This window comes from Halichoerus grypus, chromosome 7 (assembly GCF_964656455.1).
Source record: "Halichoerus grypus chromosome 7, mHalGry1.hap1.1, whole genome shotgun sequence".
Classification (NCBI taxonomy): domain Eukaryota; kingdom Metazoa; phylum Chordata; class Mammalia; order Carnivora; family Phocidae; genus Halichoerus; species Halichoerus grypus.
In genome coordinates this window covers 115,525,430-115,548,914 of record NC_135718.1, presented here as the reverse complement: position 1 = coordinate 115,548,914, position 23,485 = coordinate 115,525,430, and the positions used below count along the sequence as shown (strand labels likewise).

Sequence of the window (23,485 nt, the reverse complement as noted above, 5' to 3'; positions counted from 1 at the left end):
TCAACTCAGGTCTTAATGTCAGGGTTGTAAGTTCAAGCCCCGCATTGGGCTCCATGCTGGACATGGAGCCTACTTTAAAAAAAAAAAAAAAATTGTTTGTCAAACAAAAAAAGAAAGAAAGAGTAAAGAAAAAAAGGTCTTTCATCCTTTTCTTTCTTCTGTAAAAGAACGTTAAGTAATAGCAAACTTTAGGAAACTCGTTACTTGATTCAGGTTTATCTCTAAACATTTTCATTCTGGACTTTCTATCCTGTTTATATTCATATAATGAAAAACGAGTGTAATACTTAATCAGTTTTCCGCAAGTATATGCCTTTCCATTGCTTCATTTGCTTAGTAACAGCTATACTTATTAGATAAACATTTATTTAGTGTTTATAGCTTGCCATTCTTTTTCATGCCTTTTTCATGCATGAAGAGTGGCAAACTGTAAAACATAGTAATTATATGAGGTAGGAAGGACTCATGTGATTCTGTTTTATAAATGAGGAAGTTTAGACTCAAAGATATTAAATTGTCCAGCAAATGAGAGCCAAGATTTTTTTTTTTTTTTTTAAAGATTTTATTTATTTATCTGAGAGAAAGAATGGGAGACAGAGAGCATGAGAGGGGGAGGATCAGAGGGAGAAGCAGACTCCCCGCTGAGCGGGGAGCCCGATGTGGGACTCGATCCCGGGACTCCAGGATCATGACCTGAGCCAAAGGCAGTCGCTTAACCAACTGAGCCACCCAGGTGCCCCCTGAGAGCCAAGATTTTAACCAACTGGTTCTTCATAGATCTTTGCATCTCAAGAATGTGAACTTATTCTCCTGTTTCAACAAGATTTTATTTATTAGAGAGAGAGAGCATAAGTGGTGGGGGTGGGGAATGGGCAGGAGAGGGAGAAGCAGACTCACCGCTGAGCATGGAGCCCAACTCGGGGCTCGATCCCAGGACCCTGAGATCATGACCTGAGCCGAAGGCAGACACTTCAACTGAGCCACCCAGGTGCCCCTCAAGTAAATAAAATCTTAAAAAAAAAAAAAAAAAAGATGAAGAAAGCATGTCAAAAACATTCATTTATCCTTGTATCAGTTCAATTGATCACATCCTCTATAAATCATCTCAGTGTATACATTTGAGTCAAGAACTGTGCTAATTAAGGACTGACGTGACAGTAGTAAGCAAGACAGGCATAGAGCCCGCCTTCATGGATTTACAGTTTGCAGCCAGAAACTAGCCGTTGATATATAATTTACACACATGTGTAATTCTAAATTAAACGATAAAAATAGAGGAATAGGGAGCTGTTGTAAAAGCATAAACCAGAGGAAACTGACCTAATGAGGATGGTCAGGGCAGGCTTCCCTGAGGAAGTGACATTTGAGCTGAGATCTTAAAGATGAATAAGCATCACCTGAGTTCTAAGATAGAAGAACAATTCAGGGGGAGCAAACCACATTTGCCAGACCTGAAATGAGGAGAAACATGGGTTTGAGCGGAAATGTTAGTGGTTGGAGGTGACATAAGATAAAACTGGAGAGGTAGGTCTATATCCTCCAGTGCTTTGTAAGCCATGTTAAGGATTTTGGATCTTATTGTAAAAGCAAGAAGTTTAAGCAAGAGAAATTACAAGATCAGATTTACAGGTTTAAAAATGCTTGGAGGGGGTGCCTGGGTGGCTCAGTTGGTTAAGCGACTGGCATCGGCGCAGGTCATGATCCTGGAGTCCTGGGATCGAGTCCCACATCGGGCTCCCTGCTCAGCAGGGAGTCTGCTTCTCCCTCTGACCCTCCCCCGTCTCGTGCTCTCTCTCTCTCTCTCTCTCATTCTCTCTCTCAAATAAATAAATAAAATCTTAAAAAAAAAAAAAAAAAAAGCTTGGAGAGTGCAGCACCTGGGTTAAGCATCCGACTCTTGATTTCAGCTCAGGTCATGATCTCAGAGTTGGGGGATCGAGCCCCGTGTCAGGCTCCCCGCTCAGCGGGGAGTCTGCTTGATATTCTTCTCTCTCCCTCTGCCCCTCCCCCCCAAATAAGAATAAATAAATAAATCTCTTTTTTTTAAAGATTGTATTTATTTATTTGACAGAGAGACACAGCGAGAGAGGGAACACGAGCAGGGGGAGTGGGAGAGGGAGAAGCAGGCTTCCCGCGGAGCAGGGAGCCCGACGCGGGGCTCGATCCCAGGACTCTGGGATCATGACCCAAGCCAAAGGCAGACGCTTAACGACTGAGCCACCCAGGCACCCCTAAATAAATAAATCTTAAAAATATATATATATATATGTTTATATATATATATATATATATGTTTATATATATATATATATATGTTTATATATATATAGTTATCTGCTGAGAGAATGCTTCAAAAGAACCAAGTGTGTGGAGGAAAAAAGACCAGCTAGAAGGATATAGCCTATATGGCGAAGGTGGCTGTTGTTTATTAAAGCAAAGCTTCTTAGCTAAATTTCTCTTGAGCATACGTCAAAGTAAATGAGGAAACTAGCATCGTGTGCCAGTTCAAAATGACACACAGAGTGAAGGCGTGCTACATACAGCCTCCAGCTAGTTACAGACGGCTTTTACTTCACATGGTTATAAAAATGTCATCTTAATAGTGAAAGGATTAAATACATTGGAAGGGGAGGCAGCGATATGGAGGCATCTTCAGACTTGAATTATTAATCAGAAATGACAAGTAACTATCTCACAAGTGAACAGTAAGCAGATTGGTTTGTGGCTCTTTATTAGACGTACCAAAAAACAAGATACTGTCCTTGGATGGCAGAGGCTTCCAACAGTGCCAAATAGGGTCACTTATACAGAAACATCTCTCTCTCTAGCAGTTCTCAGAAAATTCTCAAATAGCAAACAAAAAATTCTTTTGCTTGTATAAGATTATTATAGTTTGGGTGAGGGTGACGTCTGTGTATAACAATTCAAGAGATTTAGGAGTTGGGAAATAGTAACATATATATATGTTATGTGAATATCCCCTTTACTGGTCATAAAATACCTTTCACCTTCCTACAGAGAGACCTGGGCCTATGTAACTTGTTTCAAAAGTTCGCTCTTCTTTTTTCCCGCCCCCACTCTTCTTAATATGTAGCTAAATGGTACTGTTAGCTCCTCAAGTTAATTATTAAGAAATGCTAAATAAACTTCTCTCTCACAATTAGATTTAGCCAACCTAGCATTTGGAGATTCTAATATTTTTGCATTTTAGAGAGATTGAGATTCAAAACAACAATTCTTTTAAAAGGTTTATTTATTTGTTTTAGAGAGAGTGCACACATGCATGCGCAAGTGTGGGAGGAGGGCCAGAGGCAGAGGGAGAGAGAAATTTAAGCAGACTCCATGCTGAGCACTGAGCCTGTCGCAGGGCTCGATCTCATGACCCTGAGATCATGACCTGAGCCGAAACCAAGAGCCAGCCGCTTAACCAATTGTGCCACCCAGTGCCCCTCAAAACAACAATATTTTATAACACGTGAACCAAAAATTCTTCCCTTAGTACAAAAGAAAAATCATGTTTATTATAATCATGCTCATTTTAGAAAATTTAGAAAATACTGATAAATCAAAAGAATATCATGATAATCTCATCACCTAGATAACTTTTAATATTGTGATGTATGGTCTTAGAGTCTTCTTATAAAAAGAATTTTTTTAAACAAATGAGATCATCGTCTCTTTTTTGTGATCCGATTCTTTTTACTTAATAAAATGAACTCTTTTTTTCTTGTCAGTAAATGTTCCTCTTTTATATCACTTTTAATAACTTTATACCATTTTATTTTCCTGGAAATATAGTAATCAATTGAATGGATGTACCATTATTTAACCAGTCAATATTTTTTTTGCTCTTTTAAACAGTGTTGTAATAAACATCTTGCAGTATGAGATTTTTGTACTTATTTCCAATAATTTCCTTAAACTCCTAGAAATAGAATTGCTGATTAAAAGTATATGCAGAATGTTAAGGCTTTCGTATGTGTTGTCAAATTGTTCTCCCAAAAGGTTGTACCAATTATACATACTCACCAACATAATACAAGAATGGAGGTTCCCGCCTTTGCCAATACTAGCTGTTACCAATTTTTAAATCTTTACCAAAAGAATGAGCTCATTGTGCTCTATAATTTTATTATTAATGTGGTTAATTTTTTACTTGTTTATTGGCTATTCTAAATCTTTTGCATGCTTAGTATATGTGCTGCTGAAGTGAGCACTCTTTTGCATGTTTAATCATTAAATATTTCAAAATTAGAAAATAGTACAGAAACCATTGTTTCTGAATCCCCCTCTTTCATTTAGTCCAGTTTCCATCTTCCTAAAGTATGTACTTGAGTATTTCATTAATCTCACTAACTTAATGTAAGCTCTGTCTTTGTCTGCAGATGTTTTTATTTCAGCTCTTACTCTTGAATTATAGTTTACTTAAGTTTTGAATTCTAGGATGATAGTTCTTTTACTTCAGCAATTTGAAGGTACTCTTTTATTGTAATCTGACCTCTGTTGTTGATCTTAAGAAATTTGCTGACAGTCCTGTAGGGGAATCTGTCTTTTCTTCTTGGTTTCTATTGAAGATTATGTGTGTGTTGTTTGTGTGTTCATTTTACAATTTCTCTGGATATGTCTAGATATGGATTTCTTTTTATTTTTCCTGCTTTGGACTCACTGTGCTTATTAAATCTTTACTCAATTCTGGAAAATTCTCAGCTATTGTCTCTTAGAATGTTACCTCTCCCCAAGTCTCCAGTTCCTTGTGGCACTTTTCTGGACACAGCTTTGGCCCTATTCTCTCTTTCATGGTCCTTAATTCCTCTCCTAAGTAGATGCAACACTTGCTGCTTTTTTAAGTTCCTGTTTGTTCTGGTACTTAAGATTTTCCTCTTTTCTCAAGATTTCTTTATGCATTACAAATATTGTTTTATTTTATCCAATATTTCTGTGTTTATATGAGAGCTTTCTTGCATTATCTTACTCTGCTGTTTGCTGCTGCTGCTGCTGGTGGTGGTGCTGTTGTAATGTACTCCAGGTGTTTTTCAAATTTTATTTCTAAGTAATATTTGGATATTATAATTTAAAAGAGCAGGAGAAGACAGCGGTTAATATTTTGGTCAGCACAATACTATAGATAAAATGAAGCCATCTTTTCTTATAAAATTGATGGGTTTTATTGTTTTTGTAGAATTTTGACTGTTGGTAATTTTGCTTAGGATCTTAAGTTTTTAAAGGTCCTGAAACTTCCTGAGCCTCATTTAATATTATTTGATGTAATGAACCTCAAATGCTCCCATGGACGTTAGTGCCACTAAAATGAGAAAATAAAGGGGCGCCTGCGTGGCTCAGTTGTTAGGCGTCTGCCTTCGGCTCAGGTCACGGTCCCAGGGTCCTGGGATCGAGCCCTGCATCGGGCTCCCTGCTCCCCAGGAAGCCTGCTTCTCCCTCTCCTCCTGCTTGTGTTCCCTGTCTCGCTGTGTCTCTCTCTGTCAAATAAATAAAATCTTTAAAAAAATAAATAAAAAGAGACAATATGGCTTAGCAGTTAAGAGCAAGATCTATGGAATCAGACCTCTTGTAAGGTTCCAAACTTGTCTCTACCACTTAATAACAACAGTGTGACTTGGGGTAAGTTACTTCTTTGTGTCTCAGTCTCCCCATTTGTAGTGTGGCAGCCTCATAGAATTGTTGTAATGATCAAATGAGCTACTCTGTGTCCTAAGTGGCATATAGGAAGCTCTCAAAAGTACTAGGTATTATTAATACCATTTTTATTGATTTACAATCATTTTCTTACTTGGTCCCCACCCTCCCTGTCTGCAAACAGCCAGAGTCTAAATTATGTCAGAACTTGGGTCAGAAATTTGACTTGGTGCTATGAGATATGTAACTATGAAGCTTTTTGGTTTTTTTGAGTTGTGAAAATTCCATCTTTTTATTAAAAATGTACATGCCCTTCAGCTGTGTTTGAATTTGCCACCTATGCCTGATCTAGCATTCTTGATAAAAGCACTTTGATTCAGAATAAGCAGACACTGTCGCCTCTGCCTAAAGATCCTAACAATACTAGTAGATTTAATTCCCAGAATGTTGTGGCTCTATCTTTCTATATTAGATAATATAATATGTCAGCCATATTGTCAAGGTTTTTGGTACAATTTTCTGACCAATTCCATTATTTTCTTTCATCACACTGGTTCGTCACCACGCAGTCCAGTGTGATAAAAGAAAAGATGATTATTAGTACAGAATTAAATCATGTGAAAACAGTTTAATTGGAAAAGGGACTCTGATGTGTGTATGCATAAATACCATGCTTCACAATAGTTAAAGAAAGAACTAGAGAAAACTATTCACATGTTTGCCTGTTAAAGCATTATTGAAAAGGATCCACTGAGCTCCTAGGAGCACCTATGGCCAGTTCAAATTAACCCAGTCACTCGGTTATTTCTTATGTACCTGCTGTGTGCTAAGTGTAATACTCTAGGCCCTGGGAATACATTAGTGAACAAACCAGACAAAATGCGAGGAGCTTTCATTCTAGTGAGGGAGACAGATACACAAGAAAAATAAGTTAAATATATAGAGCCATTAGGGAATATTGGGGTTGCAGTTTTAGATAGGATGGCTGGGGAAGGTCTTGCTGAGAAGATGACATTTGTTTAAAGGACTGAGGGCAAACGTGAGCCAAGCACTCATCCAGGGGAAGAACATTCTGGGAAGATATATTGGCCCTTGATTACTGGGGGAAAGTCATTGGGTATGGAGCAGAGTGCAGGGTCAGAAATAGTAGTGGGAGATGATGTTCCAGAGGTATTGGGGGGTGTGTGTGTGTGTGTGCGTGCGTGCCAGATCATGTAGGGTCTAATAGGCCTTTGTAAAGACTATAGGTCTTACTCTGAATAAGATTGGCAGACATTTAACGATTGAGCAGAAGAGTGATGTGATGTGATGTACATTTTAACAGGATCACTGTGGCTGTTGTGTTGAGAATGGACTGAAGGAATGGTAGCAAAGGTGGGAGGAAGGAGACCAGTAGGATATTGTAATAATCCAGGCAAGTGATGATAGTGGCCAGAACCAGTTTGGTGATATTTAGGTGATGAGAAGTGTTCAGATTCTTGACATATTTTCAAAATAGAACAACAGAACTGCTGATAAATTGAATGTGGCATATAAGAGAAAGAAAGGTAGTAAGAATAACTCCGTTGGGTTGGTGGGAACCACTGGAAGGATAGAATTGCCATTTGCTGATTTGAGAAAGACCGAGAAGAGTGGGTTGGCAAGGAATATCAGGAGTTCTGTTTTGAACATATTAAATTTGAGGTGTCTGATAAACATCCAAATGGAGATACTGAATAGGCCATTGGATGTATGAGTCTGGAGCTCAGGCAAGAGACCTAGGCTGGAGATATGAATTTGGGAGTGGTGGACATAGAGATGGCAGTCAAAGCCATGAGGCCAAGAAAGAGGAGGGCCAACGACTGATTCCTGACACACTCCAGTGTTTCAAGCATTCAGAAGATGAGGAGGAACCAACAAAGGAGACTAGAAAGGAGCAGCCAATGAAGTAGAAGAAAGCCAGGAGAGTGTGGCGTCCTGGAAGCCAGGTGAAAGCATTTCCAGGAGGAGGGAGGAATGAACTGCATGGGCTACAGCTAATTGGTCAGGTAAAATAACTGAGGATTTACCATGGGATTTAGCAATGTGGAGGTCTAGACTGTCCTTAACATTAATGTAAGTAATCTGGCTGGCATGTGTGAGGTCAACGCTGGATTTCAGTAGGTTTCAAGAGAGAACAAGAGATTAGCGAGAGCAGAAGTGGGCATTTCAAAGGAGTTGTGTTTTTTTTTTTTTTTTTGTAAAGCGAAAGATGGAGAGGGACATGGTGACAAGGTAGGGTCCTTGTAGCTTGAAAGAAATACGCTGATAGGAAGAATTCACTAGAGAGAATGCGATGATGCAGAGGAGCGAGGAGGGGCTGTGTGAGCAACGTTCCTGCAGTGGCGCGGACGGGTGCGCTCCAACTGAACCTAAGCGCTTGTAACATGATAGACTACTGTATTGAACATTTCATAATAAACAGTTGCTTTCTCCATATGAACACATATAATTTAGGGGCGCCTGGGTGGCTCAGTTGGTTAAACATCCGACTCTTGATCTCAGCTCAGGTCTTGATCTCAGGGTCGTGAGTTCAAGCCCCTCACTGGGCTCCACATTGGGTGTGGAGCCTAGTTAAAAAAAGAAAGGAAATGTGTAATTTAGCTGTCATTGCTCAGACTAGGAAGGTCCCTCATCAGTCAAACTCTACATGTGTCTGTGGCATTATTTGAGTTGAGTAAAATACAAAGAATGTTTTTTAGACAGGCCTCCATTAGCCAAAAAAAAGAAATCTTTTTTTCAGCTCCAGCTCCCATTCACTGTCTCTTTACCACTTCACAAGGACATTGATGAATTTGTTATCTTAGGTTAGCTAAGAATATGATGAGCTATTTTTAGCAATGCATTCTCAAAGTGTATATGATGTGGAATGAATGACAAGATGTTAGACCAGTTTTTATGTATCCTTTATACACAGTAGCCTTGGAAAATCTCTCTCCTGTAGGTAGAATTGCACTTAAAACAATAAATCCTGTAGTGAAGGCACCTAGCTAACGATTCAATCTCCTTTACAGCTTAAGGTCTGATAAGGTACTAGATAGCTCCTGAGTTTCTACTTACCGTGGATAAGTTCTTTCTCATAGTAAGCTTAAAAGGGTTTTCATGTAATTAATTAGAATTTACTTCTGCAGCTTTGGGGTTTTATAATAACAATTTTAATTCTTCCTGCATGCCTTTGGGGCAGCTCTCATGTTATACCTGTCTTTCCATCCCAGTTAAATGTTGGTATTCTCTGCTCTTGTCTGATGGTGTTTTTAAGTTCCTTCAACATCTTCAGCTTTATCTTTTTCAGTGTCCCTCTTTAGATACCATGCACAGAATTAACCGTATAATATTTTATGTATTGATTTATTAGTACAGTCATATAACCTCTTCTCTTTTTCTATTAATGCAGCTTATAATCACATTTGTTTTATTTTTAACTACATCATTCTTATGAGACTCAGAAAAACTTAGGAAAACCCTAAAACCAAAAGGGTTTTGTAATTATTTTGGGGGCTCAACCTGTGCCTTTGTAGTTATTTTGGGGGCCCAAATAGAGGACCTTATTCTTTTATTCCATAATTTGTTAAATTCGGCCCTTTGTTCCAAGCTACCAATACATTTTTGAGTGTGTTCTTCCAACGTATTTCTATTTCTCAACCTCATGTTACCTCTAAAATTCATTCAGGTCATTGCCAAAAATGATGAACTGGACACAGCCAAAGACAGCCTTTTAGCACTCACTAAAAAATCCACATGCCAGATATTTATTTAACACATTCTATTTGCACGGTCCTTGTCGCTGGGAAATTTAAAATAAAAGGAAAAATCTTGAGGCACTCAGCCTAGTAGGAGAACAGATACATAGAATACAGTTTTGCCAAATAATGAAATATGAGGAAGTAGATTGGGAGCACAGAGGAAAAAGCTCCTGAGTCTTAAAGGCGGAAACTTCCTTGCAGGTTGGTGGTTATATTGTCCTTTAATCAAAAAAGCACAAATCCATTTAACTGACCTGTTTCTATTTCCCCATCTTGTTCACAAGGATATGGTGGAAGACCGTGCCATGTGCTTGCTGAAATCTGGCCACGTTTTATTTCCCACATTTCTCTTTTCTAAAACCAGCCTCATACCCTGTCAAAATAAAAGAAAATAAAGTTATTATTAGACTGACTTTTTAATATAATTTAATTTATGTAATATATATTAACTTACCATACATGCATAATACATGTGTAGGAGCAAGGGAAATGTGTAATAAAATAGAATAGACTCCAAAAGCCAGAAGGAAAAAAATGGAGGCAGATCTGCAGGCTGTGAGACCCCTTGGTTGCCATAGTTGAACTTCTGAGTTGGGCTTTGTGCTTTTGGATGGCCAAAGCAAAATGGAAAGCATGATGTTGGTCCTCACCAGCTGAGAGTGAAGTGGTTCTTGCTCTAAGGGGGAGCAAAGCTTTTGCTAAATCTGACAAGGGCACTGTGGGGGCCCATCATCTTTGTGCTGAAATAGCGGGTCATGTCCCGAGCATATATTCTAAGCCACAAACGATTTCATCAGGACCGTGCTTCCTAAATTTTGTCACTGAGGAGGAAATTGCTCAAAGAAAAAATTTAATATTAAAGGTTGAGAAAACTTATAAAAAGGAAAGCTGTGCAAGTTTGTTTGGACAAAATTTATGGGAGATAAGAAAGGTTTTGTAGGGACACACCTTTTTTAGCTTTCCCAGAACATGGTTCTCCCTCAACAACAGTTTGAGAAGTGTTGCATTAGGCTGTTGCTTACAGCATCCTTCATGAGAGGAACACCAATTCCTTGGTAGGTTAATAATATTTCTTACACAGCCATACAGAATGATTCTTTGATCAAATATAAGAAACTGAATTAAACAAGTTTCTTTACTGGTGGACTTCTTTTTAATAAGCTAATATGCAATGTGAACCTCGCAGAAGGAGTTTTCTAAAACTTATTTGGCCATGGAGCCCTTTTTGGTGGCATATCTGTTCATGGATCATAAATTAGGGAACAAAGGAAATGGATATTGTGCAAATCCTTCAAACACCCTCCTCCAAGAGAAGGAACGTGGCAGCCACCGTGTCATATATTTGTCAGCCCTGGCCAGGGGCACCTGTTGGGCTCTCCTTCCTTCTTGTGCTCTCAAACTCCAGGGCGACAGGCTCGCTCTCCCGAGAGCCTTCTCATTTGCCTATAACAGGAAGCAGAGTACAAGTTCCTGTCCTTGCTTCCTCAACCTTTTTCGAGATGAAACTATGATCAGTGCAAGCCAGGCGTCTGTGGTCCCATGGCCTTTTCGCCAAGTTAGACTTCTGGTTAGACACCCCCATCACTGCAGTTGATTTCACTGAATTTTCACTAGATCGGGGTTTACAATCCACTTTCACCACCTGGCCTCCATGCCGCGCACAGTCTCATTGTGTACTGTATGTCCCATATGTTTCTTTTACGAGTTAGTCTTTAAAAACTATAAACAAGCAAAAAATCTTGGACAAATAAATAAAATCATAATAAACTTAAGCAATAATACATTTAAAAAATACTCTAATGAATATTAAACTTTATTCATTTATTTATAATACTCTAGAATCACATTCAGTATTTTCTTTGGATATATGCATTTTAGAATTGTAAATAATTGGACAGTCCTAATTTAATTAGTTTTGGTTTTCTGTAGGACTCCCCAAACCCTAAAATGTAATTAATATTATAATAACGGTGTATGGTGGGACGCCTGGGTGGCTCAGTCATTAAGCGTCTGCCTTCGGCTCAGGTCATGATCCCAGAGTCCTGGGATCCAGCCCCACATCAGGCTCCCTGCTCAGCGGGGAGCCTGCTTCTCCTCCCACTTGCCCTGCTTGTGTTCCCTCTCCCACTGTGTCTCTCTCTGTCAAATAAATAAATAAAATCTTTAAAAAAAAAAATAACAGTGTATGGTGACAGATGGTAACTACACTGATCACGTCGAGCACAGCATACCATATGGAGTTGTCGAATCACTATGTTGTACACCTGAAAGTAATATAACCTTGTGTGTCAGCTATGCTTCAACTTAAAAAAAAAAAAAAGAGCAAGTATTGCATAACTGATTTTTTTTGAAGATTTATTTATTTATTTTGGAGAGAAAGAAAGAGCAGGGGACGGAGAAGTTGAGAGAATCCCAGGCAGACCCCCCGCTGAGCACAAGAGCCTGACATGTGGCTCAGTCCCACAACTTCGAGATCATGACCCAAGCCAAAATCAAGAGTCAGTCAACCAACTGAGCCACCCAGGGACCTCGCATAACTGATTTTTAAAATAAACTTAAGTAAGGGCGCCTGTTTGGCTCAGTCAGTTAAGCATCTGCCTTCAGTTCAGGTCATGATCCCAGGGTCCTGGGATCAGGCTCCCTGCTCAGCAGGGGAGTCTGCTTCTCCCTCTCCCTCGGCTTGCCGTGCCCCCTGCTTGTGCTGTCTCTCTCTGTGTCAAATAAATAAATAAAATCTTAAATAAATAAATAAAATAAACTTAAGCAGTAATACATTTAAAAAATACCCTAGGAATGCCTGGATGGCTCAGTCGGTTAAGCGTCTGCCTTCACTCAGGTCGTGATCTCAGGATCCCGGGATCGAGCCCCTGCATCGGGCTCCCTGCTCAGTGGGGAGCCTGCTTCTCCCTCTACCTCTGCCCCTGTTTGTGCTCTCTCTCTCTCTCTGACAACTAAGTAAATAAAATCTTTAAAAAAAAAATAAAGATACCCTAATGAATATTAAACTTTATTCATTTATTTATAATACTCTAGAATCACATTCAGTATTTTCTTTGGATATATGCATTTTATAATTGTAAATCCATATATCTAATAATTTACATGCTTCTCTCCCCCTTAAATCCTTATACACATTCCCTTATATTGTCATAGACAACAATATACTTGTAAACCTTAGTATGTATAAAATCCTGGAATATTATCAAATTCCATTTTGACAGATTTGAAGCCATTTTGACAGTTTTGAAGACACTTTTATTTGGCAGTTGAGTCTTTTCAAACTTCTTGCAACTTCAAAAGGGGTATTGATATCATATAAACTACCTTTTTCTCTAATTTCCTTGGGCTGTATTCTCATGGGAAATGGTTGAGAATATAATTAATATGTCTATATAATAATATATAATATAATATCAATACAATTAATTTTCTAGCTTTTGTGTGACACTAATTTTCTGACCTTTCTGTTCTCTAAATTCTAGGTCCAGGAGCTCCACGAAGAGGAGGCACAGTGGGTGAACTATGATGAGGATGAATTGTGTGTGAAGATGCAGCTAGCTGATGGGATCTTTGAGACCTTGATCAGAGATACTATTGATGTTCTGAATCAGATCAGTGAGAAACAGGGGAGAATGCTACTTGTGTGACATCTTGCAAATAAACCGAACACTGAGTGCTAACATGAGTCCTGGGCCTTTCTGCCTCCTGATACACACCCCATCTCCATCATAGCAAGAGTGCTTCTGGACTTGCTACCTTTCCTTAAAGACTACTGGTTTGGAGTTCATGGGACAATGCGGTATATCTGGTACGGCAGCCCTTGCCTTTAGAGACTGCCCACTGGATTAGCTGGTGACGTTCGGTGGGCAGGGTTGCACTCCTGATGTTGACACACAGTATAATCCTACACCCCTTGTTAATACCCCTACTGGGTCTCAGATACGGGCTGAAAACACCAGACTTACCTCTTAGCTTAGACGAGGCTATCACTTCGTTGAGTCTGAAGTCAGGCAGGAGAGGTATATAGAATTCTGCGTCCTACCGTTTTTGAAAAGTAATCCTGGTCTACACCATGAAAGTCATAAATGGACATTATAGTCTCTAAACAGTATTAAACCCCTAACCACTTCTAAATAGGCAAGTCTAATAACGTGTGCCTATTTCACATTCTGGAATTCATTTCATTTCTTTTTGAAGACCATTTTCTTCCATTATTGCAGTTGAGCAGCACCAAGTGGACTGTCGAGTTAACAGAAGTCAATGGTAGCCTTGCTTTCTGAGCACCATCTAAAGAATTTTAAACCTTTGCATTATTTTTAGTTTTCTCTGTGTGGGCATGAAAACAAAGAATGCCCCCACTGAAGACTGGGCTCAAAGGACTGATGCAGGGCTGGTTCTTCTACCCCTTCTTCTCTCCCTGCACTTTTCTTACTCCTTCTGAACCTCTACCAGCTGCTCCTAGAATCACAGATCCTCAGGACCATCTCAGGCATCCAGGCATGGCAAAAGTGGAAATAATTCATTTTGGCCTTCAAACTCTCAACTCCCATCTCTCCCCAAGAAGTCAGAGACGCTGTTACTTGAATGATTTAGGAAATGAGTGTGTGCACCAAAGACAAAAAGATATTGTCTATTGTTCGTGTGCTTGTTTTGCGCTATGGAACGTTTTTTAATTTATTCTGAGGTAAATTATTAAGTTGAAAATGTGTGTCCCTATTCAGAAGTGAAAGATTCTTCTTGTAAAAGTTAAACTTCTGTCTTGAAACTTCTGTGGTTCATAGTCTTTGCACAGGAAATCTCCGGTTTTAACAAACCCATACACATATCGAAGGAGGCAGTTTAATTCAGTGAAAAGAAGATGAGCTTTTCCAAGATCACCTGCAGTAGCAGGAATGGAATAAGATGATTTCAAGACACTGTATAATTCAGTTCTGCCTCTCTTGCAGCATTGCTTCTCACAACTATTACCTGTACCTGAAAAAAAAATATATAGACTCCAGCTGCTACATTAGAGCATACGTGATGCTCTCTGGGACCTCAGTACCCTGCCTTCTTGACTGGTTTCTCTTTATCAGTCCTGTTCTTCTTCAAGTAATCTAGAAGAATGTGGACAGTCTTAGGCGTGAATGTAAATGCCTTAATACTGAAGGTCCTGATTAGAAGCATGATTTAAGACATCCACTGGATTCATATTTACAAATATCCTGGAATGTTATAGCTTCAAAATACGTTAGAAAAACCCCAAAGATGGTATAATCTTTAAGTGTGCACGTTCGTTCATTTCTGCATCTTTCCTCCCAACCTGCCTTTGCGTCTCAGATGTTTCACTATGCACACTTCCATTCCTCCTTGGTTTCATCTTGTCATTATGAGAAACTTATCGAAATAATCATTGGAATATTTGCATTTTGCACAGTGACTGGTATGATAGCTCTTGACAAATAAGGAAAGCACTGAAATGTGGTGATTGGGTCTCGGGAAATGCGCAGATTGATGTATCGCCAGCATTTCTTCTGGGCTCTTGCTGTTGAGCTCTAGTCTTGTAGCCATAATGAGCAGATGGACTAAGGGAAGCTAGGGTTTCTTGGGGTTATTAACCAGTAGTGTGGAGATATTGTTTTCACATTGGCCAAGGAAAAGCAAAGGCCTTTCTTTTTAGTTTGTGTTATTTGAAAGACAGAAAAACATCTTATCTACACCCTTTGGCTGTTCGTAGGATTACATTGTCCTTATGATACTGAAACTTTACAGCTGCTATAAATTTTTTATAAGTGAATATAAAAATAATATAATAGGAATATAGGTTGTTTTTCTACATTCTCATTATTTGGACCTAAGTCAATTTTTAATAAGAAAGGTAATCTTTACTCTTTATGACATTATGATTCCAGAAAAGGAAAAAAAAAAAAAGTGTGTGGAGTCAGCTATCAGGACTTGGGGTTCCGTGGTGAGGATACGGCCGGGACCGCGTGTTGGCCCCCCTCGCGCGCTCCCGCTGTCTCCCCTGTCTTCAGAATCCCGGGCTCCAGATGAGAGGCAGCCATCGGTCCGTCTTACTCCTTGTTAGAAATGGTTGTCCATAGTTTGGTAGCAGAAAACAGAGGAATCTAGAATTAGCAGATTTCTTAGAATTTTAACTATTGGATATAATTGAAAAGGTATTTATTGTTAGCATTAGGACCAGTGACTATGGATACCCAGCCACTCGTTCCATATTGGGATCTTTTTAATCAAGTTCTGCCTCTTAACCAAGAATCTAAATATTCCCTCTTTCTAATCTTTGTTCCTTCTCCCCACGCTCCCATCCTCTTTCACTCTTTCTTCATAATTCCTCTAAGAAAAAGATCTTTGCATCAGCAGTAATATCTTTTAGAATAGCACTATCAGAATTTAGTAGTAAACCAACATAGAGGCTTCAGATTTAGTTCTGAGTCCAAAATAATTTGTGCTATCCAGGGTACTGAACTCTGGGTTAACCAAGTACAGGGTATAGATTCCCTCTTCAGGTCTAAACAGAAATTTTTATTCTAGGGAAAAGTGGGAAGAGCTCAAAAGTAGTTAATAAGGAAGGTAATTGGTTTTTCTTTTACCCAAAAGAAAAGAAAATTCCTTCTGTGACTACAGGTCTCTGAGAAATTATCTTTCAAAAGAGATTTCATTGCTCATAAGAGTGTTGTGGCCTATTGATAAAAACAATTTTGTTCACTTTCTTGTCTTGAAAAAAGTGGCCTTAGCTTTTTGCAATACTTGAATCAAGTGTGTCCTCACACAGCATTGGAGACTCTTAACTTTTCTGCAAGAAGTTCAAACTTACATCTTCTTTTACTACCTTAAGAATACTAGTGAAGAAAACATTAATTCAAAGAGCAAATGATAGAAACTACAATGATGTTTAATGCAAATTGTAGGAATTTACATGTTTACAAATCATCTTGAACTGGTTGTGCAGCAATTCAATAAAATATCTTTGTATTATAAAAATGTGAAGAAAACAATGTAAACTGATGTAAAGGAGGTACTGTCATTTTAATTAACCTATGTTTAATAGCTTTTCCTTCCGGACTTTGCAAAGCCTTCTTGGTAAACACATTGCAAAGCGTTCTCTGGGAGGCCTGGCCTCCGTGTGTGTACTGTACTGTGCAGACATGAAAAACAAACCCGTTTACTGTGTATGTGTAAATAGCCTGCTCATCAGGCCATTTTCAGCCAATAGTCACATCCAGTGCAGCTTTGCACAGAAGACTTGGGGTGTGGTTTGTAAGTATGATCTGTAAAATAACTGGGATGAGTTCCCGTGTATACCTGTGTAAATAGATTTGTTAACTGAAATGTACTTTAAGAAAAAATAAAATCTGTAAATAAACTGATTTATAAACTAAGTTTGTGTCCCGTGTCTGTTTTTTCACCTTCTGAGCCGAGATTAGAAGCCGGTCCCCATGAAGTTGTGGACTGGCTAGCAGAGCACATGCGCTCGGGCAGCAGCATGAGGGGAGCTGAGTGTGGGAGCTGTCCCCTCTGTTCATAAACGCCGTCGCCGCATACACCCGAGCAGCCTGGGCTCTGACATTCGTCACTAGTGTGTACGGTCCCTGAGCACACTGTCATGTTCTGAGCACTGTGCCGAGTGCTGGGCAGGTAGCGGAGGCCACAGCCATGGTCCCTGATGTCCTGGAGCTGAAAGTCTAATCAAAGAGTCATCAAAAGAGAATTTGAAAAGCAGTACGCGACAAATCGCAGTAAGTGCTGCAAATGAAGCACACGCAGGGTTTGAGCATATATAATAAAAAGAACCCAGCAGGGGTGGGGATGGGTCAGAGAAGAGCTCCCTGATAAATTATAACTCTCTCTTCTATATTGATGGGCTTCTTCCCTGTAATTCATGGCAAATATCTTTTCTCCCAAATGGCTTGAATTTTGATCACCCTTGCAAAATAACACAATGAAAAGTCACAATTAAGTGGGCCGCAAAAAACAGCAACCATCTGATGACTAGGTGTGGAGGCTATAATTTATTTCTAGAAATACAAGCTTGGAGAAGAATGGAGCTAGAGATCTAGAAGAATAAAAGAATTTCCAAGATGGAAGTGTATGGCACTCAGGGTAATGAATCCTCGCTAGCCCAACAGATTAGAAGTAACCACCATGGGGCGCCTGGGTGGCTCAGTCGTTAAGCGTCTGCCTTCGGCTCAGGTCATGATCCTAGGGTCCTGAGATCAAGCCCCGCATCGGGCTCCCTGCTCAGCGGGAAGCCTGCTTCTCCCTCTCCCACTCCCCCTGCTTGTGTTCCTTCTCTCACTGTGTCTCTCTCTGTCAAATAAATAAAATCTTTAAAAAAAAAAAAAAAAGTAACCACCATGGTCTCCCTGAATTCTTCTAGGAGCCTCCTGATGGCCATCCCTGCTGTGCTTTTAACCCCTACACAGCCATGAACATTAAAGGAGTTCTCAAAAGAGGACTGACCCCAAATTGCTGCAGAACCTAAGAAATCCTTCCGACTCCCAGAATAGATGTATGAGTGTCCACTGTGTGCCAGATACTGTGTTTGGTGCTTGGTAGACACAATAGTAACGACAGGTTGAATCTTGGGAGGGAAAAAACCCAAATATATCTTTATCCTTGAATGCAAGTATGTGAAAGTGGTAGCCAGCGCTGGTAGATGGCAGAGCTAAGAATGGGGAGCCCAACAGCAGTGAGACCTACAGTGGTGAGTGCCCACAGAAGTGAATGCTGAACTAGCCAGTGCCCTACAAAATCCCAGAAAAGCTCAGAAATCGAAGGCAGTGACTGCCACAGAAAAAGGTGTGAAGCAGGGGGACTGTTCCATCACTCACTGGCTGGCCAGGCTATGCGCGGCCAAGGTTAAAAGGCAGGTAATTGGCATCCAGGGAAGAGATCAGGACACGAGATGAGATCACTGAGCACAGACAACAGCACCCCAGGCTCAAGTGGGACAGCACTTCCCTCCGGCCGGAGAGGAAAGGAAGTGCACAGGGGCCAGCCCCTAGCAATGCGTGGGGTCCCCGTGGCCAGAGGAGTAGGAGATGTGACCGCACGTACCCCATGCCGCGCCTCAGTGGAAGGGCCAGGACCCGCCCCATGGGGTCTGAAATAGACAGCTGGGGGTGTGCCTGAGGGCCACTGACACACGCGCTTAAGCAGAACAAAGGAGAACACATTGAGTCTGAAGGAGGGAAGGGTATTCCCACACAAGCTGGTAAGGCCAGCACAGGCTGGCGGCACTCTCTCTCTTGGTTTGGGAAGTGGGCCAGGTCCCAAGGCCCATTCTTATGTGACCCTGTAGAAGGCGAGAAGCTGTGCATGACTGCCTTTCCCAACAGGGATGAAAAGACAGAACTTGGTTGAATTCTGAAAGGAACAGCTAGATCCCCTTGGTTCCCATCCCTATCCAGTGGGTGTGGGTCCCTGCCAATCCCCTCTCAAATGCTCTCAGAAAATCATTTTTTCTCTGGAGAAACTGAACCACGGTGTCCCTGAACTTGAGGACTCCAGGCACAACAAAACACGAGGCAACAAATGGAAAATAAAAATTAACTTAAAGCCTGTGGACTGAATGGAAGGATCTAGTCAGGCTTATCCAGGACCCCTCCTCCAGGAAAAAGACTGAAGGATCCTCCTTGGAAAAAATAGAACGAATGGCTTTGGAGGAAAGCCCTCTAGGTACTGACATTGGGAGATTCCCCTAGAGAAAAAATTGGTTTGTTACCTGATCTCCTTCCAGGGAAGCTGACCAGTCAAAGCCGCACACATGCCTACTGAGTTACTCAACCACATTTAGCGCATCACCCAAATAGCCATCTCCAGACATTTGAGGAGAGCCACCTATATGAGCCAGACCAAACCAAAGAGAAAAAAACAAACAGGGATTCTGGTGAAACAATGCATGGCACAGAAGGAAACATCACAAGACACAAAAACCACAATTAAAATGAAAACCCTCAGATAGGGCGCCTGGGTGGCTCAGTCGTTAAGCGTCTGCCTTCAGCTCAGGTCATGATCCCAGGGTCCTGGGATCGAGTCCCACATCGGGCTCCCTGCTCGGCGGGAAGCCTGCTTCTCCCTCTCCCACTCCCCCTGCTTGTGTTCCTGCTCTCGCTGTCTCTCTCTCTCTGTCAAATAAATAAATAAAATCTTTAAAAAAAAAAATAAAAAATAAAAAAAAAATAAAAATAAAAAAAAAAAAAAAAAAAAAAAGAAAACCCTCAGATAGCTCCACAGTATTGTGTCCATGTAATAGGAACAGGATGCTCTAAAAGAGTAATGAATCAGAACGAGATGAAGCTCTTGAAAATTAAACCTATAGCAGCCATAATTTAAAATTCAGTAGAATGTTAGAAGGCGAAGTTGAGGAAACCTCCTAAAAAGTAAAACAAAAAGGTACATAAAACTGAGAGAGAAACAGATACAGTTAGAGAACCAGCCCAGGAAACCCAACATCTAATTAACTGGAATCTAGCAAAAACAGAGACAACAGGAGGAAATTAGACAAGAAAAGAATTCAGAACTTACCTATGTGAATTTGCCGTTGGAAACTGTCCAATGAATGCCTTTGCACGAGAAATAACTCCCCAACAAGGCCGATCATGGTGAGATATCAGGACTCTGCGGGAAAAGAAAAGGGCTAGAAATAAAAATGTCATCACTCTCCTGAACAGAAATATTGGAGACTGTAAGAAAACACAGCAGAATTTTCGTAAGTCAAATGAAAATTGTTTTCATCCAAAAGTCTACACTTTGCCAAATCATGAATCAAGTGCTAGGGTAGAATATGAACGTGTTCGGGAGTGTCCTTTCTTCTCAAGCATCCTTTCTAGGGCGGGGGGCATAAACCCTGAAAGACAAAGCCTTGAGATCCAGAAACAGGGGCTCCACCCAGAAGCCTGTGAAGGAAATCCCCAGGATGACTTGGAAGGCGTTCCCAGGATGACGGCTATCTGGCACACCTAGGGAGCCACCAGTCCAGATCAGAGGCGGGGGGGACAGAGAGCTCCAGAAGGAATATCTCCAGGAGGCAGGGAGGGGGAAGAGAGAGGAACAAATAGCATATGTTTTTAACAACATGAAATTTTTTATTGAGAAGCTGTTGGAGAGCGAGGAAAAGACGGAGTAATAGGTTCAAAGAGTGAGTAATGAAGAAACAAGGAAAAGCAAAGCATTGTATGAGTAAGAAACAATTATAATACACTCCCTGGCTCACCCTGGAATAATATTTATAGTTACAGTAATGTAAATACTGTGATATCACTAAATTGAGAGGATGAGGAAAGGGAAGGGAGGTGTCAAGAGAGCTAAATCTACATCTGCCCTATAAGGAAGCATGACAATTAATTTTATATGTCAACTTAGCCAGGCCATGGTACCCACATATTTGATCAAACACAGGTCTAGATGTTTCTATGAAGGTATTTTTTTAAATTAATTAATTAATTTATTTTATGTAGTGTTCCATGATTCATCGTTTGTGCATAACACCCAGTGCTCCATGCAGAACGTGCCCTCTTTAATACCCATCACCAGGCTAACCCATCCCCCCACCCCTCTCCCCTCTGAAACCCTCAGTTTGTTTCTCAGAGTCCATCGTCTCTCATGGTTCATCTCCCCCTCTGACTACCCCCCCTTCATTAGCGCTCACCATAGCACATACCTTCTCCAGTGTCTATCACCCAGGCACCACATCCCTCCCACCCCCCACGACTCCAGCAACCTGAGGGTTGTTTCCCAAGATTAAGAATCCTCTATCAGTGAGATCATATGATACTTGTCTTTCTCTGATTGACTTATTTTTATGAAGGTATTTTTATATGAGACTAATATGTAAGCCAGTAGGTTTTGAATAAAACAGGTTACCCTTCACACCCTCCACTATGTGGTGGGCCTTGTCCAATCAGGTGAAGGTCTTAATAAGAACAAGGTCCCACAGGGAATAGAAAATTCTACCTCCAGACTGACTTTGGACCTGAGCCACAACATCAGCTCTTCCCTTGGTCTCCAGCTTGCCAGCCCCTATAATCACAAGAGCCAATTCCTTCTCTCTCTCTTTTTCTCTCTATCTCTCACCACACCCCGGCACACCCTCTGTCCCTTGTTCTCTCTCCATACATAATTCATCAGTTCTGTTTCTCTGGAGAGTTGGAGGAATACAGGAAGTCAACAGCTAAAGTATAAAACTAGTGATTCAAGATATAACATATTTTCTTGAATACAGAGGTAAAGACCAGAGAAAAGATGCTGAAATGAAGTGATTAACAGTGGGTGTCTCTGGATGAAGAGGAGAAGAGGAATGGGGCTGAAGACTACTTGTGTGTTTCATGTGTATGTGTGTTGCTGAATAGCCTTTTTTTGCTATGTACAAGTATCACCTTGATAATAAAAATTAATATTCCTTCCACCAAGAAGTAAAGCATCACCAAAAAGGACAAATTCAGCATCTCTATTTACTTCCTGCTAAATGTGAAGGGGCATATTTATTTTTTTGAGATTTTATTTATTTATTTATTCATTTGAGAGAGACAGCACAAGCAGGGGGAGCGGCAGAGGGAGAGGGAGAAGCAGGCTCCCCGCTGAGCAGGGAGCCCAGTGCAGGACTGGATCCCAGGACCCTGGGATCATGACCTCAGCCAAAGGCAGACGCTTAACCGACGGAGCCACCCAGGCATATTTAGATGGAATTATAACCCCCTTCCTCTTATAACTTTAAAAGTATTCCAATACTATTGTCTGTAGAAGCTAAATTTGGGTTACAGCTTTTCAACCTGAATATTTTTCTACTTCAAGTTAGAACTAGACTCAAAGTAATTAAAACGTGTTGCTGTCAGGCGTAATTTAAGTGGTGCATTTAACATAATTAAAAATATTTTAGTACTTCTGCATATTAAAAAAGGTTAAAGACGTGCGTTTGATGGTAGGTAGATAGTGCAGGGAAAGGAGTCACCGGGTTGTGTAAAAAAAAAAGAAAAAAGAGGGAGAGAAACCCCTGCCGCCACCAGCATGGAGACTTTGTACCGCGTTCCGTTCTTGGTGCTCGAATGCCCCAACCTGAAGCTGAGGAAGCCGCCCTGGGTGCACATGCCGTCGGCCATGACGGTGTACGCTCTGGTGGTGGTGTCTTAATTCCTCATCACCGGAGGAATAATTTATGATGTTATTGTTGAGCCTCCAAGTGTTGGTTCTATGACCGATGAATATGGACATCAGAGACCAGTAGCTTTCTTGGCCTACAGAGTAAATGGACAATATATTATGGAAGGACTCGCATCCAGCTTTCTGTTTACAATGGGAGGTTTAGGTTTCATAATCCTGGACCGATCGAATGCACCAAACATTCCAAAACTCAATAGATTTCTTCTTCTATTCATTGGATTCGTCTGTGTCCTATTGAGTTTTTTCATGGCTAGAGTATTCATGAGAATGAAACTGCCGGGTTATCTGATGGGTTAAAAAATGCCTTTTGAGAAGAAATCAGTGGATACTGGATTTGCTCCTGTTAATGAACTTTTAAAGGCTGTACCAATCCTCTGATGTAAAATATGGAAAAAGAGTGAAACAGCAGAAAAGAAGCATCTAGTGAAAAATCGGAAGCATATTAATGCTTGAACTAGAATGTCTGCTTGGTATCAAAGAGACAAGCTTATCACGGTATTTTTCCTGCTGGCCTATACTGATGTACCAACGATGTTAAGTGACATTTTCTTCTTAGTTTTTCATTTCTTAAAATATACTCCATTTCTACAACTATAATTGAATAAAGTGATTATTTTTTACAGCCCCCTTAACATTTTTTGGAGATGACATTTCCAACTTTCAAAAATTAATGTAAAATCAGGAAGCAAGATCCCAAAAGCTGAGAACTCTGGACAGATGATCAGCTTTACCTGTGGTGCTTTGCCTTCAAACAGAGTGTGTGACAGTACATTATTCAGATACGTATGCAAGACTGTTTCCGTGCACAATAAGATGTATGAAAGGAGCAGAAATAAATAATTTTTCTAATTAATAAAAAAAAAAAAAAAGAGGAATCACCATGTTGTATCACTAACTAGTGGCTTGTGGGCACATACACCCTGGGGGCCAGT

General features: G+C 40.4%; 1 protein-coding gene and 1 pseudogene across 5 annotated transcripts in view; both read left to right on the top strand.

Moving 5' to 3' along the window:
- CEP350 (centrosomal protein 350) overlaps positions 1 to 16,774 on the top strand; it is a 157,446-nt gene extending 140,672 nt beyond the window's left edge. For all 5 annotated transcript variants that reach the window (XM_078078102.1, XM_078078103.1, XM_078078104.1 and 2 more), the window contains one exon: positions 12,878 to 16,774. In XM_078078102.1, coding sequence (XP_077934228.1) covers positions 12,878 to 13,042 — 165 coding nt within the window. In that variant the 3' untranslated portion in view covers positions 13,043 to 16,774. The remainder of the gene's footprint in view (positions 1 to 12,877) is intronic.
- A 5,607-nt stretch (positions 16,775 to 22,381) lies between these two features.
- LOC144382598 (oligosaccharyltransferase complex subunit OSTC pseudogene) lies at positions 22,382 to 23,185 on the top strand (annotated as a pseudogene).
- The last annotated feature ends 300 nt before the right edge of the window (positions 23,186 to 23,485 follow it).